Source organism: Xenopus tropicalis, chromosome 9 (assembly GCF_000004195.4).
Source record: "Xenopus tropicalis strain Nigerian chromosome 9, UCB_Xtro_10.0, whole genome shotgun sequence".
In the NCBI taxonomy this organism is placed as follows: domain Eukaryota; kingdom Metazoa; phylum Chordata; class Amphibia; order Anura; family Pipidae; genus Xenopus; species Xenopus tropicalis.
In genome coordinates this window covers 10,117,586-10,137,093 of record NC_030685.2, presented here as the reverse complement: position 1 = coordinate 10,137,093, position 19,508 = coordinate 10,117,586, and the positions used below count along the sequence as shown (strand labels likewise).

The 19,508-nt window shown below is 43.2% G+C and overlaps 2 protein-coding genes across 3 annotated transcripts; both read right to left on the bottom strand.

The window, feature by feature from the left end:
• Positions 1-1,918: 1,918 nt before the first annotated feature.
• On the bottom strand, positions 1,919-9,735 carry rraga (Ras-related GTP binding A). Its single transcript, NM_001006896.1, has 10 exons — positions 9,688-9,735; positions 6,191-6,236; positions 5,848-5,947; positions 5,446-5,512; positions 5,139-5,361; positions 4,416-4,511; positions 4,188-4,310; positions 3,928-4,019; positions 3,713-3,828; positions 1,919-2,530 (listed from the first exon to the last, which is right to left on the bottom strand). The coding sequence occupies exons 2-10, from the start codon at positions 6,215-6,217 to the stop codon at positions 2,433-2,435; spliced, it is 942 nt and encodes a 313-aa protein (NP_001006897.1). The 5' UTR covers positions 6,218-6,236; positions 9,688-9,735; the 3' UTR covers positions 1,919-2,432.
• Positions 9,736-11,880: 2,145 nt separating this feature from the next.
• Positions 11,881-19,288, bottom strand: LOC101732364. 2 transcript variants are annotated; one of them, XM_004918157.4, is made up of 5 exons: positions 18,838-19,288; positions 16,815-17,200; positions 16,103-16,348; positions 13,607-13,680; positions 11,881-12,385 (listed from the first exon to the last, which is right to left on the bottom strand). In XM_004918157.4, exons 2-5 carry the CDS (start codon positions 17,092-17,094, stop codon positions 12,305-12,307), a joined length of 681 nt encoding a protein of 226 aa, XP_004918214.1. In that variant the 5' UTR covers positions 17,095-17,200; positions 18,838-19,288; the 3' UTR covers positions 11,881-12,304. The 2 variants fall into 2 exon arrangements, with proteins under 2 accessions (XP_004918214.1, XP_004918212.1); XM_004918155.4 differs by having other exon boundaries at positions 16,113-16,348.
• Positions 19,289-19,508: the final 220 nt, after the last annotated feature.

Here is a 19,508-nt window from a genome sequence, read left to right as displayed (position 1 = left end):
CTTAACCATCAAGATTCTCTCCAACGTTTCCTACTGAAGGACATCCTGGCACAAACCCCCCCATTCTTTGTTTCACCCAGTTGACTGTACCCAAGCCCATCCCGCCATCTTGTATTTCCTGTCTCATTAATGCCAATGTTGCCTTTTCCTTAATCCCATAACGCTTTAAAGGTAAACTACACCCCCAGAATGAATACGTAACCAACAGACAGTTTATATTATGTTCAGTGGCCTACTAAAGATTCTCCCCAAACTGGAATATATATATCAGTAAATATTGCCCTTTTACATCCTTTCCCTTGAGCCGCCATTTTGTGATGGGCTGTGTGCTTCCCCAGAGATCAGCTGACAGGAAGTGATGCAGCTCTAACTGTAACAGGAAGTAGTGTGGGAGGAAAAGGCAGAACTCTGCCCATTCATTGGCTGATGGGGCCTAGCATGTATGTGTGCCTTGGCTTGTTTGTGTGCATTGTGAATCCTATGATCCCAGGGGGCGGCCCTTAGTACTTAAAATGGCAGTTTCCTATTTAGGATTACCCAATGGCACATACTACTAAAATAGTATATTTATATGAAAATGGTTTATTTAGATGAAGAAGAGTTTTACATATGAGCTGTTTATGCAATATCTTTTTATAGAGACCCACATTGTTTGGGGGTGTAGTTTTCCTTTAACAGTAACCTACAACAACTAATCAGCAGGTAGAATTTACTGGTCACCTGTTTAAAAGCAAACATATTATTGGTTGCTATAGGTTACTGCTACTGGGCAAACGTAGTGCCTTTTATTACATATAGGGGTAAGAGTTTAATAGTAACTCATTGCTAAATGGTTGCTGTGAGCTTAATTCACCCTTATATATCATCATACATCCATACAGTAATACGTGTGGAACATGGGGAAGCTGAGAAGGGTGCACCTAGCAGCTCCCAGTAGGTATCAGAATAGCACTCAATAGTAAGAAATCCAAGTCCGGCTTGGGACTCCTCCAGTTACATGGGAGTAGGAGAAACAATAGGTTAGCTGAAAGCAGTTCTAATGTGTAGCACCGGCTCCTTCTGAAAGCTCAGACTCAGTCACACTTTACTGCTGCGCTGCAAGTTGGAGTGATATCCCCCCCCTCTCACCCCCAGCAGCCAATCAGCAGAACAATGGGAAGGGAGCAAGATAGCAGCTCCCAGTAGGTATCAGAATAGCACTCAATAGTAAGAAATCCAAGTCCGGCTTGGGACTCCTCCAGTTACATGGGAGTAGGAGAAACAATAGGTTAGCTGAAACCAGTTCTAATGTGTAGCACCGGCTCCTTCTGAAAGCTCAGACTCAGTCACACTTTACTGCTGCGCTGCAAGTTGGAGTGATATCCCCCCCCTCTCACCCCCAGCAGCCAATCAGCAGAACAATGGGAAGGGAGCAAGATAGCAGCTCCCAGTAGGTATCAGAATAGCACTCAATAGTAAGAAATCCAAGTCCGGCTTGGGACTCCTCCAGTTACATGGGAGTAGGAGAAACAATAGGTTAGCTGAAAGCAGTTCTAATGTGTAGCGCTGGCTCCTTCTGAAAGCTCAGACTCAGGCACACTTTACTGCTGCGCTGCAAGTTGGAGTGATATCCCCCCCCCCCAGCAGCCAATCAGCAGAACAATGGAAGGGGAGCAAGATAGCAGCTCCCAGTAGGTACAATTCAGACTCAGGCACAATGCACTGAGATGGCACCTACACACCAATATTACAGCTACAAATACATTTGTTGGTTGAAGAATAAAATGTTAAATGGCCGAGGGAATTATTTACTGTGTAACAGTGTCATTTAGAAATAAAAAATACCCCATAAAAATCATGACAGTATCCCTTTAATGCACAAAGTGTACCTGGGCTATGCACAACAGTCTTTTTGGGCGTTTACTGTATGAACACGTCGTTAGGTATAAATATTTTATTCCAAAGCTTACAATACACTGAATGTAGAGCCTCGTACTCATTAACAGAAGGATGTTAACCTAACACTATAAACCACAGCAAGATTCAATTCATCCACAACTAAAGGGCAAGCCAACTGTCCAATGAACTTAAAGTTGGGGGACTAAGGGGGGAATTGAACCTTGAGAGAACGTTTCCTCTCTTTGTATGTGCACTAGCAATGAGGCAGTTCAGTCAGTGGGAAGGGGCTCAGAGCAGCAAAGCACAAATAATGCAATGAATGAGGGAAGCCAGTGAGTCTGACAGCGGGAAGGTTCAGCCTCGGCAGATAAACTGTGTAACAGTACATGAATTGCACAGTGAGGCTGCAGCGAGTAGTGATCCCAAGGAGAATGGCTGCTCCTGAAGAAGCCTTTATGTAACAAAGAGGGCTACTCCAGGAGACTGCTCAAAGGAAGGATGGGTGGAGAAACCGAGCTCGGCTCCAACAGAATTAAACTGTTCCCAATGGCGGCTCAACGCATGAGCAGGCTGTGTTTGGGGCCGTCGACGCGCTCCAGCTTCTCAAAGTGCTTCCTGGCGTTGCGGATATTGATAAGAGTCGCCGCCGAGGCTGTCGGGGAGATTCAAAGTAACAGTATTAATAACACTAATGGGTGTAGTTATCGATTTCCGAGTTCGTGAATTCGATAATCGAATAAACTCGCATATGGAATGGTCGCCTATTTATTAATAAGGAAAACTTGTGCGACTAAAACATTTGAATATCTCAAATTTTTCGAGTTTACCAGCTTGACTTTCCCTACGACAACTCCCAATGGCTTCTTCTTGACACGGCGAATGTTTACATTCGAGTTTTTGGGGTTTTTTTGCACTTAACTGGAATTTTTTGCACCATAACTGGAATTCAAATTTATTAAGTGCAAAATAACTCGTATCAAAACTCGAAAAGTCGATCTTTGATAAACCACCCCCCCAAGTGGTAGTAGTAAATATCAGTATTGGGCACTGACAGGACAGTATAGGTGAAGAGAGAATATTTATCTGAAGGAGAAGGGGGTAGTTGGTTGCACCATGGGAAAATGTTAGACTGAGGGACCACAGTGATAAAACAAACATTTTAAAGGAGACATGTAGGGAATAATGTTGTAGGTAGCTTGTAAGCTCTTTTGGGCAGGGCTCTCTTCACCGCTTGTATCAGTTATTGATTGCTTTATATGTTACTCTGTATGTCCAATGTATGTAACCCACTTATTGTACAGCGCTGCGGAATATGTTGGTGCTTTATAAATAAATGTTATTAATAATAATAATAATAATAATAATTATGAATAATATACGGTGCTGGTTTCCCTTTGGGCTAAACATTAATCCTATCTGTAACAATGGCCCCTTTATTGGAGCTCCCTATAGATCCTCTCAGGTGTCTGTGTTTCAAATGAGGGGTGGGCGTGTCCTAACGGTCCTTGCCAGAAGCACAGTAGGAGGGGGATAGCCAATCACAGCCCTGAAGTCACACAAGCAAAGACAGGCTGCAGTTCCTTATTAGGTCAGCCTAGCTGCCGATTGGTTCCTATCCTAAAGTGCCGCCAGCCTCCCTGCACAGTCTAGGAAAGGAGGCAGCATGGAGTGGAACAGATAGGCGGGACTAGAGGGGTTTTTGGAGAAATTTTCAATAAATCAGCCTGAAACACTACTGTTAGATCGACTGAACCTTCATTGGCTTTTCAATAGGACACATTTCTCCTTAGAGCTGCAGAAAAAAGGGGAAAGGAAGCAAATCTCCCAGACTCACGGATTGAGGGGTCCGACATCACGACCATCACGTAGGTGTTAGAGGTAAAGATGTCAATGAAGGCGGCGAAGTTGGAATTTCGCACCTCCATGCTCTGAAAGGAGGCGGCCAGTTTACTGGTATAAACAAGGAGAAGAGGTTTTTAGGAATCTGGCCAAAATCAGAAGATGAACAGGGGGGGGGGGGATGCAGGCGTTCTTTACTGAGCCTCTTACCTGCAGCTTAGCTTGAATTGTTTTATTATATTGCTGATCTTTTCAAATCGGTGGATGTCCCGCTGTTCCTTGCATTGGTAATGGGAAATGACCTACGAAATGACATTAGTAAAGACAAGCTTGTATAGGATTTATATTAGGGATGCACCAAATTTCGGATTCGGTTCGGGATTCGGGCCAAATCCAGCCATTTTTTGAAGGGTTTGGTTCGTTGCATCCCTAATTTATATAGATAGACCTTAGTGGGCGGGGGGGCTCACCAGAAACGTTGCTCTCTCGAACAGCAGCACCTCGTCGGCCTCAATAATCTGAGCAAAGTTCCGCAGGTTGGACTCCAGCTGCTGTACGTTGGGAATGAGCTGGTAGACTATACTGGACCACGCCTGCGGGGGAAGAAAGGCACAAAGGGAAGGATGTTAGCTCCCTGGATCCCGTGACTAGGTGAGGGGGCAAGGGATAAGGAACCCTGTAATAGATGCTAAACGTACCTTGTACAGAGTTTCATCCCAGATAGAAGTCCTAAAGCAAGCACAGTCCAAAGGCCGGGACAGGCGCCGGAGATCCTCCTCCCGCTCTTTAAATATCTAAAGCAGGAGGGGAGAATAAAAGTACAAACAATTATAAAAAAAAAAAAAATCAACCTGACTCTTTCCAAATATGCAGTAATTATGCAAAGCAGAAGCCCAATAAAGAAAGCCCAACATTAAAAACAAGCCTAGTGGAATTAAAAAGCCTCCAGTGATCTTATAATATCCTTATATTTTACAACAGGGGGTACTTTATTCGCTAAAAGTCACCGAGGAGTTCCATGACCATGGCCTTCAGCCTTGTTCTTTTATACAGGTCATGGAACTCCTCGGTGACTTCTAATATCCTCATATTTTACAACGGGGGTACTTTATTATAATATACAAGTTTCGTTGAGTCATGTGACAGCAATTACATCACTAAGCTTCAATTAAAACTGATGACATCACTAAGCACTGTTTATAAGGATATAAAAAAGCCATTAATATCCTGTATATAATATCCTTATAAATGGTGCCAACAGTCTTGTGCTTTTATAAGGTCATGGAACTCCTCAGTGACTTATAATATCCTTATATTTTACAACAGGGGGTAAAATATAATATATTAGTACATAATAGGACAAAATGGCATTTGTTCTTAAAACTGCATGTTCTTTCTAAACAGCTCTTCAGGCTCCTTACAAGGTCCCGCTGATCTTCCTGCACCAGGTCCATCTTGTGCACCAAGCAGAAGACTTTGGCATCGGGTGAGTTCTGCAGGATAGCCTCTAGGCAGGATTGATAGTAGTGCATGTCCTTCTCCAGCTCTCTGCTCTCCACATCAAACACATAGATAAGGACCTCCACGTTGCGGAAGATGTTGTCCCGCTGACTGGTGAAGTAGTTTTCCATAAAGGTGTCCTGCCTGGGAGTGGAGAATTGGAGTTGAACGATGGCCGTGCCAATACAATCCCACCCTGAAGGTGCTCCTTGCCGTTCTTTAACTTACCCACCACAGTCCCACAGGTTGAGGACCAAGTTGCCCAAGAAGCGCACGTGAGAGTGCTCCACATCGACTGCAAGATAAAGAAATGAAGATTACACTCTACAGGAGTCACAAAAAGAAAGTCAGCGTTCCACTTACTATAGTAACCCCCTACGTAAAAAGATTGGTAATAACAATTATCCCCTTCTGTTGGAGCCTATGATTGAAATTTTTCCTATAAGCTGAAGGTTTTGTGCAATTCTTTATTATTTCATAAAGGGAAACAACACCTATAAAATGATGGGGTGTGGGAATCTTTAAGATGGGGGCGTGGTCTCGATTTTACCCACTGGTTCCTATAAGCCTCAGGAAATATAGCAGAACTGAACACTTGCTCCTCCTATTCTCATTCTCTTTAGTGCTTACTTGTGGCCCCCAGCCGCCGAGTGTCGCGAGCAATATAATTGGCGAAGATGATAGATCTCATGCTGGTCTTTCCAGACCCACTCTTTCCCATCAACAGAACCTGGAAGAGAGCAGGAGCCATTGAATAATCATACTAACAACAAATCTTACTAGTACTGTATGGCCATAGCCTCTCCAGGCTCTACCATTCAGCACTTGGCTATTATTTGGCACGGGGCACTCCATGCAGCATATGCACCTATTAGGGCAAGGCTATCCCACCTAGAAAGGTCACCTGGTCTGGCTGTAAGCCCAAGGAATTATTACACTAAGGCCCACAAATATATCTTGATAATACAGATACCTTTTTCTTCATGGCGGAACTCGGCATCACACATACAGAGAAAAACCTGTGAGTAAAAAGAGCACAGTGAGGATTTACAGTAAATGAGGTTGTGAGTTTACAGGGCAGCTGGGGGGGGTAATAAAATTAATCATACAGTAACTTATGCAATGATTAGTAGTACTCCCATTGTGACCAGTTCTACCCTTCTACCCCCATTGTAAAGAACAGTTACACTTCTATTGAGCCAGTCACATGACCAGCTCTACCCTTCTACCCCCATTGTATAGACCAGTTACACTTCTATGGAGCCAGTCACATGACCAGTTCTACCCTTCTACCCCCATTGTATAGACCAGTTACACTTCTATGGAGCCAGTCACATAACCAGCTCTACCCTTCTACCCCCATTGTATAGACCAGTTACACTTCTATGGAGCCAGTCACATGAACAGCTCTACCCTTCTACCCCCATTGTATAGACCAGTTACACTTCTATGGTGCCAGTTACATGACCAGTTCTACCCTTCTACCCCATTGTAAAGACCAGTTACACTTCTATGGTGCCAGTCACATGACCAGTTCTACCCTTCTACCCCCATTGTATAGACCAGTTACACTTCTATGGTGCCAGTCACATGACCAGTTCTACCCTTCTACCCCCATTGTATAGACCAGTTACACTTCTATGGAGCCAGTCACATGAACAGCTCTACCCTTCTACCCCCATTGTATAGACCAGTTACACTTCTATGGTGCCAGTCACATGACCAGTTCTACCCTTCTACCCCCATTGTATAGACCAGTTACACTTCTATGGTGCCAGTCACATGACCAGTTCTACCCTTCTACCCCCATTGTATAGACCAGTTACACTTCTATGGAGCCAGTCACATGACCAGTTCTACCCTTCTACCCCCATTGTATAGACCAGTTACACTTCTATGGTGCCAGTCACATGACCAGTTCTACCCTTCTACCCCCATTTTATAGACCAGTTACACTTCTATGGTGCCAGTCACATGACCAGTTCTACCCTTCTACCCCCATTGTATAGACCAGTTACACTTCTATGGAGCCAGTCACATGACCAGTTCTACCCTTCTACCCCCATTGTATAGACCAGTTACACTTCTATGGAGCCAGTCACATGACCAGTTCTACCCTTCTACCCCCATTGTATAGACCAGTTACACTTCTATGGTGCCAGTCACATGAACAGCTCTACCCTTCTACCCCCATTGTATAGACCAGTTACACTTCTATGGTGCCAGTCACATGACCAGTTCTACCCTTCTACCCCCATTGTATAGACCAGTTACACTTCTATGGTGCCAGTCACATGACCAGTTCTACCCTTCTACCCCCATTGTATAGACCAGTTACACTTCTATGGTGCCAGTCACATGACCAGCTCTACCCTTCTACCCCCATTGTATAGACCAGTTACACTTCTATGGAGCCAGTCACATGACCAGCTCTACCCTTCTACCCCCATTGTATAGACCAGTTACACTTCTATGGAGCCAGTCACATGACCAGTTCTACCCTTCTACCCCCATTGTATAGACCAGTTACACTTCTATGGTGCCAGTCACATGACCAGTTCTACCCTTCTACCCCCATTGTGACCAGTAACATTTCTATGGTGCCAGTCACATGACCATTTCTAGCCTTTTGTACCCTTTGTGACCACGTACACTTCTATGGTGCCAGTCACATGACCAATTCTACCCTTCTAGCCCCATTGTGACCACTTACACTTCTGTGGTGCCAGTCACATGACCAGTTCTACCCTTCTACCCCCATTGTATAGACCAGTTACACTTCTATGGTGCCAGTCACATGACCAGTTCTACCCTTCTACCCCCATTGTGACCAGTAACATTTCTATGGTGCCAGTCACATGACCATTTCTAGCCTTTTGTACCCTTTGTGACCACGTACACTTCTATGGTGCCAGTCACATGACCAATTCTACCCTTCTAGCCCCATTGTGACCACTTACACTTCTGTGGTGCCAGTCACATGACCAGTTCTACCCTTCTACCCCCAATGTATAGACCAGTTACACTTCTATGGTGCCCGTCACATGACCAGTTCTACCCTTCTACCCCCATTGTGACCAGTAACATTTCTATGGTGCCAGTCACATGACCATTTCTAGCCTTTTGTACCCTTTGTGACCACGTACACTTCTATGGTGCCAGTCACATGACCAATTCTACCCTTCTAGCCCCATTGTGACCACTTACACTTCTGTGGTGCCAGTCACATGACCAGTTCTACCCTTCTACCCCCATTGTAAAGACCAGTTACACTTCTATGGTGCCAGTCACATGACCAGTTCTGCCCTTCTACCTCCATTGTAAAGACCAGTTACACTTCTATGGTGCCAGTAAGATGACCAGTTCTACCCTTCCACCCCCATTGTATAGACCAGTTACACTTCTATGGTGCCAGTAAGATGACCAGTTCTACCCTTCCACCCCCATTGTATAGAGCAGTTACACTTCTATGGTGCCAGTCACATGACCAGTTCTACCCTTCTACCCCCATTGTATAGACCAGTTACACTTCTATGGAGCCAGTCACATGACCAGCTCTACCCTTCTACCCCCATTGTATAGACCAGTTACACTTCTATGGTGCCAGTCACATGACCAATTCTACCCTTCTACCCCCATTGTAAAGACCAGTAACATTTCTATGGTGCCAGTCACATGACCAGTTCTACCCTTCTACCCCCATTGTATAGACCAGTTACACTTCTATGGAGCCAGTCACATGACCAGCTCTACCCTTCTACCCCCATTGTATAGACCAGTTACACTTCTATGGAGCCAGTCACATGACCAGCTCTACCCTTCTACCCCCATTGTATAGACCAGTTACACTTCTATGGTGCCAGTCACATGACCAATTCTACCCTTCTACCCCCATTGTATAGACCAGTTACACTTCTATGGTGCCAGTCACATGAACAGCTCTACCCTTCTACCCCCATTGTATAGACCAGTTACACTTCTATGGTGCCAGTCACATGACCAGTTCTACCCTTCTACCCCCATTGTATAGACCAGTTACACTTCTATGGTGCCAGTCACATGACCAATTCTACCCTTCTACCCCCATTGTATAGACCAGTTACACTTCTATGGTGCCAGTCACATGACCAATTCTACCCTTCTACCCCCATTGTATAGACCAGTTACACTTCTATGGTGCCAGTCACATGACCAGTTCTACCCTTCTACCCCCATTGTATAGACCAGTTACACTTCTATGGTGCCAGTCACATGACCAGCTCTACCCTTCTACCCCCATTGTATAGACCAGTTAGACTTTTATGCTGCTAGTCACATGACCAGTTAAATAGCCCTCTGTGCCCCTTGTGACCAGTCACACTACTCGGCGCGCAACGTCGGGGTACGATTCCCACAGAGCCCCAATTCAGTGAAAGTCTATTAGTAAGGGTAAAGGAAAACATTTAAAGTTCAGAACCCGTGAGCCGTTACCTATCTCCGCGCCGGACCGCCTATCTGACGCTCCGCAGCCACTTCCGCATTTATGCCTTCTTCCTTACAGTGCCGAGCGCATGCTCAGTCTGGGCTATAACATCAGCGGCAGCCATATTTGATACTGGCAGATTCTAGGAATTCAGAAGGCTGTTCAATTTACTACTGTTCTGTGGCCATTTGTAACCCGTGGGGGAGCTCTCGGTACCTATATATATGTATCTACCCAATATTATTACATGCTCTGCAGAAAAATAAAAAGTCCTTCATGGAGGCGGGGGATAAAGAAATCTAGCCAATAGGAAGAGAGGGGGGGAAAGATTTGTGACTTTTATCACTATGGCTTCCTCATGTAGCTGCTGTAAGATCATGTATATGTGTGTATTTAATGGAATAGAAACAAAAATAGACATTTCTGAAGGAAAAAAAATATTTTTTAGATTTTTTAGGGTTGGGCCTACTGTGTTGGCAATGTTAGAAATAGGGGGGAATCATAATCCTAACAGACACAGATGAGAATATTTTTTTCCTCACAGAAATTGTATTCATTTGATATATAATTGGGTATATGTATCAAATGAATACAATTTCTGTGAGGAAAAAAATATTCTTATCTGTGTCTGTTAGGATTATGATTCCCACCCTATTTCTTGAATGCACCCAAATACTGAAGGCATGAGGGGTGGTAAAGATGTAACTGGGCATTTACAAAACTTTTCTTGCCCCCCACCTGTCGCCTTTGACTTTATAAACCAAGGAGTAAAATTCTGGGACCCCCTAACCACCACCCCCACTGCTTTCAATAACATTAACATGTAACTTTACAACCATTGGAAATGTACAATAAAAGGGTTTTCCTAAAACTGCAGAAAAACCTACAGTTATATTTGGGGTGAACGCATTTTGCTGTGGCAAGGGTGTAAAAGAAAGTGCGGCTGCGCTAAAATGACCATAAATGTTACGCTTATTGAGATCATTCATGTAGGGTTGCCATTGGTCCGGGTTTGACCCAGACGGGCTGGTTTACGGAAGGACTGTCCAGGTCAAAACTGCCTGCCCAGGTTCCCAATTTGGAAACTAGGCAGGACTCTCCGAAACTGACTAGGCAATGTCATAGCCTGACCCTGTGATGTCACCAGTCCACCCCGTGACATCACATTTCCACCCAGTGATGTCATGTCCCCTCTCCCTTCCCCCAGAGTTACATGCTCCAAAAGTGGCAACTCTAGTTACTTCATCTAAACATGCTCCTGGCACTGCCGTATAGTTGTGCCAAGCACCATAGTGTCCAGTCGGATTCTGCTGAATCATGAACCTGTGTGCCTATTGACACCCTGAGAATAGTGGTAATTTCAGGGTTCCCATAGCACATGCAATTGAGTCTGTTTTGATGCCTTCAAACACATATGTGTGTGGCGCTGGGATTATGGGAAAATGCTGCATTATGGGTAGTAAAATGTCAATTTTGCACCTGATATTGCACTACACTTGTGGTCATAAATGACCCCTCCTGTTTCTCTTACTCTGTTTGCCAAGAGGTGGAATCATCAAATGTTGTACTGGGCCTTCTAGAGCTAGGTTGCCACTTGACCGGGCTGTCCAGGTCAAAACTGTCTGCCCAGGTTTCCCAATTTGGAAACTAAGCAGGACTCTTCTAAATTGACTAGGCAATGTCATAGCCCAACCCCGTGATGTCACGAGTCCACCCCATGACATCACATTTCAACCCAGTGATGTCACATCCCTGCCCAGACCCTGCAACCCTAGTTACTTCATCCAAACACACTCCTTGCATGGCCAATCGCCATGTCATAGCCCCGCCCCGTGATGTCACAAACCTGCCCTTTCCCTCCCCCCATGATGTCACTGACCACCCCTCCCTGCCCCCTGTGACATCACTGTCCGCCCTCTGCCTGGAGAAAGAAGCCGGCAGAGGGGGTAACCCTATGTAGGGCCCTTAAATCTAGGGCCCACTCTCACAGCAAACAGATGTAGATGTGACTAAATGTTATAGGTGTTACATCTAGGCCTATGGGGGCAATAAGGAGGGGCTGATGGAAGTACCCTAGGCTGGGGCACATTAGGGCCTGGGCCCACCTCTGATCATGTATATTTAGTTGTGCCAATGTATGTATCTTTGGGAGTGGGCACGCGGCTCTGTCTCCAGGGTAAGAAAATAGTACTGAGTCAGAATCAACAACAGACAATATTTATTTGATGTGCCTTTTCATGACAATGTATCCCAGCTTATTGTGCCCAAAGAAATGTACCCAGCATTCCGATTTATTGCGGATATATCAGCAGGAACAGCCGGAGCATATACTTTCAGCCAAGGTTCCATCTCCAGCAATGAATGTCCATCATGGTTTGGTCCATTTTGAACCCCCCTTTAAAGTTTGGTGGTTTATTCCAGTAGTTACAATCAGTTATACACACATTATTTATGTAATTAATCCTTCAGCTTGTCTTATTATCCAGTCTTGCAGCTTGGCATCAGAATTAAATGACTCCTAGGGTTGAGAACTTTCCCAATGCTCAGGACGCTATTCCATTTATTTTATTATTGTTTCCATCTTCAATGTAACCATTCCTTTTCATGTAGTGCTTATATTTGTACTTAGGACAGCGAGTAAAGGAGCGCTGGAAATAATATAGTAAATAAGATGACAATCCCAAAACAGAATACCACCAGCATTCTCTGCAAGTGAAGGAAAGAAATGTATTGGCGGCAGATTGTGTCACTGATCAAATAATTCACATTTTTTAAAAATGATCCCCTTTTCTCTGTAATAATAAAACAGTACCTGTACTTGATCCCAACTAAGATATAATCACCCCTTATTGGGGCAGAACAGCCCTATTGGGTTTATTTAATGGTTAAATGATTCCCTTTTCTCTGTAATAATAAAACAGTACCTGTACTTGATCCCAACTAAGATATAATTACCCCTTATTGGGGCAGAACAGCCCTATTGGGTTTATTTAATGGTTAAATGATTCCCTTTTCTCTGTAATAATAAAACAGTACCTGTACTTGATCCCAACTAAGATATAATTACCCCTTATTGGGGCAGAACAGCCCTATTGGGTTTATTTAATGGTTAAATGATTCCCTTTTCTCTGTAATAATAAAACAGTACCTGTACTTGATCCCAACTAAGATATAATTACCCCTTATTGGGGGCAGAACAGCCCTATTGGGTTTATTTAATGGTTAAATGATTCCCTTTTCTCTGTAATAATAAAACAGTACCTGTACTTGATCCCAACTAAGATATAATTACCCCTTATTGGGGCAGAACAGCCCTATTGGGTTTATTTAATGGTTAAATGATTCCCTTTTCTCTGTAATAATAAAACAGTACCTGTACTTGATCCCAACTAAGATATAATTACCCCTTATTGGGGGCAGAACAGCCCTAAAGCTCAGCATACTTGCTAAATGAGCAGATCTGTGCCTGATTTGGCCATGGGCGTGGGCAATGTATGCAAATAGTAAGGGGCAGATTGACTAAAACTCTAATTTATCTCGTTTTGTTTTTTTTTTTTTAAATCCAGGAATAAACTCTTTCGACGCATGTCAGACATTTATCAATAAACCTGAACTGAAAAAGCACATGCGGAAAAAAATTGTAGAAAAGTCGCGAAAAGAACAACTTTTTAAAATCTGAAATACTCAAAAAATTCTCCAGAGAAGGTAAGGGACATCTACCATTGACTTCAACTGGTTTAAGGTGGAGCATTTTCAGAATTGTCATTGGAAAAAAACGTATAAATCTCGAAAAAGTCACAACTTTTTTTCTGTAATTTTTTCAGAGTTTGCAACTTTTTCCCCATCAAAAATCCCACCCTTCCTGCTAAGCCCAAGCCACGCCCAAGCCACACCCAAGCCACACCCCTAACACTTCCCCTTTATTACCTCATCAAAGCTGTCCTGCATTGGTGCATTGCTGTAATCGTGTTGGATGGGGAGGGATGTTTCCTCCTTTTTCCCTGCACATAAATACAAAATAAAATGAAGTATCATGAATGGATTAAAAACATTTATAATCAAGACACCAGGGGTTGTTCTGTGGTTTATTTAAAGGACAAGGAAATATGTACTAAAGGGTTAAAAACAAAAAACTCGACTTGATGATTTTAAAAAATTAGTGATTTTCGGACAAAACCCAGTGAAATCTCTACATAGAGATACTATAAAACTATGGCACATAGGGATTCCCCTGTACTAAGCACAATTCAGCAGGAACAGCCCCCTAATTTGTTCGTAGCCTGTACAGAGAGATACCATAAAACTATGGCACATAGGGATTCCCCTGTACTAAGCACAATTCAGCAGGAACAGCCCCCTAATTTGTTCGTAGCCTGTACAGAGAGATACCATAAAACTATGGCAGCATAGGGATTCCCCTGTACTAAGCACAATTCAGCAGGAACAGCCCCCTAAGTTTGCCCATAGCCTGTACAGAGAGATACCATAAAACTATGGCAGCATAGGGATTCCCCTGTACTAAGCACAATTCAGCAGGAACAGCCCCCTAAGTTTGCTCATAGCCTGTACAGAGAGATACCATAAAACTATGGCAGCATAGGGATTACCTTGTACTAAGCACAATTCAGCAGGAACAGCCCCCTAAGTTTGCTCATAGCCTGTACAGAGAGATACCATAAAACTATGGCACATAGGGATTCCCCTGTACTAAGCACAATTCAGCAGGAACGGCCCCCTAAGTTTGCTCATAGCCTGTACAGAGAGAGATACCATAAACCTATGGCAGCATAGGGATTCCCATGTACTAAGCACAATTCAGCAGGAACAGCCCCCTAAGTTTGCTCATAGCCTGTACAGAGAGATACTATAAAACTATGGCACATAGGGATTCCCCTGTACTAAGCACAATTCAGCAGGAACAGCCCCCTAAGTTTGCTCATAGCCTGTACAGAGAGATATTATAAAACTATGGCACATAGGAATTCCCCTGTACTAAGCACAATTCAGCAGGAACAGCCCCCTAAGTTTGCTCATAGCCTGTACAGAGAGATACCATAAAACGATGGCAGCATAGGGATTCCCCTGTAATAAGCACAATTCAGCAGGAACAGCCTCCTAAGTTTGCTCATAGCCTGTACAAAGAGATACCATAAAACGATGGCAGCATAGGGATTCCCCTGTACTAAGCACAATTCATCAGGAACAGCCCCCTAAGTTTGCTCATAGCCTGTACAGAGAGATACCATAAAACTATGGCAGCATAGGGATTCCCCTGTAATAAGCACAATTCAGCAGGAACAGCCTCCTAAGTTTGCTCATAGCCTGTACAGAGAGATACCATAAAACGATGGCAGCATAGGGATTCCCCTGTAATAAGCACAATTCAGCAGGAACAGCCTCCTAAGTTTGCTCATAGCCTGTACAAAGAGATACCATAAAACTATGGCACATAGGGATTCCCCTGTACTAAGCACAATTCAGCAGGAACAGCCCCCTAAGTTTGCTCATAGCCTGTACAGAGAGATACCATAAAACTATGGCACATAGGGATTCCCCTGTACTAAGCACAATTCAGCAGGAACAGCCCCCTAAGTTTGCTCATAGCCTGTACAGAGAGATACCATAAAACTATGGCAGCATAGGGATTCCCCTGTACTAAGCACAATTCAGCAGGAACAGCCCCCTAAGTTTGCTCATAGCCTGTACAGAGAGATACCATAAAACTATGGCAGCATAGGGATTCCCCTGTACTAAGCACAATTCAGCAGGAACAGCCCCCTAAGTTTGCTCATAGCCTGTACAGAGAGATACCATAAAAACTATGGCACATAGGGATTCCCCTGTACTAAGCACAATTCAGCAGGAACAGCCTCCTAAGTTTGCTCATAGCCTGTACAGAGAGATACCATAAAACTATGGCAGCATAGGGATTCCCCTGTACTAAGCACAATTCAGCAGGAACAGCCCCCTAAGTTTGCTCATAGCCTGTACAGAGAGATACCATAAAACTATGGCAGCATAGGGATTCCCCTGTACTAAGCACAATTCAGCAGGAACAGCCCCCTAAGTTTGCTCATAGCCTGTACAGAGAGATACCATAAAACTATGGCACATAGGGATTCCCCTGTACTAAGCACAATTCAGCAGGAACAGCCTCCTAAGTTTGCTCATAGCCTGTACAGAGAGATACCATAAAACTATGGCAGCATAGGGATTCCCCTGTACTAAGCACAATTCAGCAGGAACAGCCCCCTAAGTTTGCTCATAGCCTGTACAGAGAGATACCATAAAACTATGGCAGCATAGGGATTCCCCTGTACTAAGCACAATTCAGCAGGAAAAGAATGTGATTATAATGAGTCCATATCTAAGCCCCACTTGCTGTAACTAATGAGTAGTGGACACAAGAACCTCCTGGTTTACCTTCAATCACCTGTTTCATACGGCCCAACTTCTCCTTCATTTGAGTCGCTGAGTTAATACTATGGTGATCGTCGGCCTGTATCAGCAGATCAGGACCGGGGCCCAAACAATCTTTCTCTTGGGTGCTAAAGAGGAACAGTTCCTCGGCCCACCTTCCAATGCTTGGCTGGCTCTGTAGAATCTCATTCTTGGCATTGGCGCTGCTGTCATCTAGATCGTCGATGACCACCAGAATCTTCTTTTTTCCTACAAACAAAGAAGGTAAAGACATAAGGTAGAAAGACCTTATTGCACTCTATTATTAATGAACCAATAGCTATAGTGAAAGTCGGGCTCAACTGCAACTCACATCCCTCCATTCCATGCCATGGAAAGTAGTTACAGAGCCACTAAGTCTCTATAAGTGCTCTCATACTGTTGCATATACCCTCCTTAGTATGAGAGACACTCTCTCATACTAAGGACCTTGGGCAGCTTCCATGCTCCCAATGAACCCCTAGACTTTATGTATCTGGTTCACTGTTAATTACATCATCATTTTGAGCTCTGTAAGAACTTAAAGGAGAAGTAAAGGTACACAAAGATGCAGAGCGCCCAGTCATTAAATGTACGCAGAGCCTTTGGGCATGCAAACATGAATTATAGACCTTCCTTAATATGTTGGGTTGGTTTTATCCATATCACCCGCGGAGGGGGGGTTGGGTTCTCCTACCTTGAACTCTATATAGAACCTCCAGCTCTCCATCATACAGAGAATCTAGAACATCAGTCACATTGATCCTTCCTCTTCTCATTGAGTGGTACAGAATGGCAAAGTCACATTGGGAAACCTCTTCTAAGAAGGTCACAAAATTGTTATTGGAGATGAAAACTGGTTTCACATCCCTCACCAAAGCGAAAGACAGAAGGACTCTCATTAGCCACTCATACAGGCTTTGGTCTTCTCTAGAGAAGATCCCCACCACCCTGGTACTTGGCCCAGCCCCTGACATTATTCTGGAGTGATCTTGACCAAAGGCCGCAGTTCTTATTCAGGAGGTGAAATGTGAAGGTTCCATGTTGCTCAGCTTCTTGTGGTTCTTATACTCATCTCATCATCTAGAAAAAAGCAGTTTATATATGAGATAGAGAAGGATGGAATAAACAAATATAATAGGGATGCAAATCCTGGATTCGGATCCTGGATTCGGTTCGAAATTCGGCCAAAATTCTGGTTTTGTCAGCAGGATTCCGATTCAGCAGAATCTATGCCTCTGGCCGAACCGAAACCTTAAAATCAAGTGACAATTTCCCACATAAACACCGATGTTGGTTTGGGTTTGGTTTTGTATTTGACCAAATCTTTCTCAAGAGTTTCTACCGAATCCTAAAATACTGAATTTGTTCCATCCCTAAGATTTAATCTTTCTAAGTTCTGGGTCAGTCTTCTCTATAGGGTTATTATGGTTCTCCTTTTATATCAGTTGATATACAGGAATGGGATCCGTTATCCAGAAATCCATTATCCAAAAAGTTCTGAATTACGGAAAGGCCATCTCCCATAGACTCCATTATAAGAAAATAATTCCAATTTTTAAAAATTATAACCTTTTTCTCTGTAATAATAAAACAGTACCTGTACTCGATCCCAACTAAGATATAATTACCCCTTATTGGGGCAGAACAGTCCTATTGGGTTTATTTAATGGTTAAATGATCCCCTTTTCTCTGTAATAATAAAACAGTACCTGTACTTGATCCCAACTAAGATATAATTACCCCTTATTGGGGCAGAACAGACCTATTGGGTTTATTTAATGGTTAAATGATTCCCTTTTCTCTGTAATAATAAAACAGTACCTGTACTTGATCCCAACTAAGATATAATTACCCCTTATTGGGGCAGAACAGCCCTATTGGGTTTATTTAATGGTTAAATGATTCCCTTTTCTCTGTAATAATAAAACAGTACCTGTACTTGATCCCAACTAAGATATAATTACCCCTTATTGGGGCAGAACAGTCCTATTGGGTTTATTTCATGGTTAAATTATTCCCTTTTCTCTGTAATAATAAAACAGTACCTGTACTTGATCCCAACTAAGATATAATTACCCCTTATTGGGGGCAGAACAGCCCTATTGGGTTTATTTAATGGTTAAATGATTCCCTTTTCTCTGTAATAATAAAACAGTACCTGTACTTGATCCCAACTAAGATATAATTACCCCTTATTGTGCAATATTTAGTAGACTTAAGGTATGGAGATCCAAATTACGGAAAGACCCCTTATCCGGAAAGCCCTGGGTCCCGAGCATTCTGGATAACAGGTCGCATACCTGTATATATAACCACTTCCTCTATGCCTTAGTCCTTCTGTCTCTTATTCAGTGTACTCTATTGACAATAATGGCTAGATATGAATCATATGAGACTATACTATAGGTGCTCATACACAGTACAAAGCCATTGATATCCGTTGATGCACACTGGGTTCTGTTGGGTTCAGTTCAGTTACAGCCCATTGGTTACATCTCACCCTGTGATCCATGACTCTGATTGGGCAGTAGTTCCAGATATCCTTACTCACCACTGGCTTATAGGAGGATAAGCAACTTTGATCCATTAACAAATATGGAGTCTCACATTCCTTTGGCCCCCACTGTAGATTTCTGGCATCCAGTTAGAATAATATATATATATATATATATATACAGTATATTTAAGTAATAAGCAAGTCAATGTCCTGCTCTTACCTCATTATAAGCCGCCACTTATTGGACTTCTCACAGTCAGGATAAAATCAGTGTGTTTGCATTCACTTTTCTTTATCTCTTCTGGATAACGTTCCAGAGTCAAAGTCCTCTTGTGTAGGGGCGAGGCACCTTGCAAACAAACTTCCTGGAATTATCGACTGTTATTATTTGAGCAGGGCCAAAGATGCCATATACTACTATGACTAGGGAATATCCCACTTATTAGTAGGGTATACAGAGCAGGTTAGTTGTTGTCATTTCAATGTCTCCCAAGCCGCTTTACAGCTTCTAACCACTTGGGAACGGCATGGAATGGGCCATGTTGGCCTACAATACTGACCTAGTAGAATGTAATTGTCTATATTGAATTATGTATTAATTCATTGTCATTATTATTTTATCCTTTATTAAAGGGGATATAAACCCTGCTGTACAGCACTGCTTTACTTACCAAACTTTACTCAGCTGTTGCTGGACTACAAATCCCAGAATAATGTAACATATAATGAAGGGTGAGGCATGCTGGGAGCTGTAGTCCAGCAACATCAGGGTTGTATTCTTAAAGCAATATTGCACAATAAAACTTTCCCAGCTCTCTAGGGCCCGCATTGGCAGCATTGAAATGCAAAAGAATCCTCCAATGAGAATCCCAGCTGATCTGTATAAATCTG

What these genes read in the sequence shown, in the direction of transcription:
- rraga (NM_001006896.1), bottom strand. Translation starts at nt 6,217, where the DNA reads ATGCCGAGTTCCGCCATGAAGAAAAAG. An exon ending in AACCTGTGGGACTGTGGTGG is followed by an intron (nt 5,362 to 5,445) that starts GTAAGTTAAAGA and finishes CTCCACTCCCAG; the next exon opens with GCAGGACACCTTTATGGAAA. An exon ending in GATGTCGGACCCCTCAATCC is followed by an intron (nt 2,531 to 3,712) that starts GTGAGTCTGGGA and finishes TCTCCCCGACAG; the next exon opens with CCTCGGCGGCGACTCTTATC.
- LOC101732364 (XM_004918155.4), bottom strand. Translation starts at nt 17,094, where the DNA reads ATGTCAGGGGCTGGGCCAAGTACCAGGGTGGTGGGGATCTTCTCTAGA. An exon ending in GGTTCTATATAGAGTTCAAG is followed by an intron (nt 16,349 to 16,814) that starts GTAGGAGAACCC and finishes CTTTGTTTGTAG; the next exon opens with GAAAAAAGAAGATTCTGGTG. An exon ending in TGCAGGACAGCTTTGATGAG is followed by an intron (nt 12,386 to 13,606) that starts GTAATAAAGGGG and finishes CTTCACTTGCAG; the next exon opens with AGAATGCTGGTGGTATTCTG.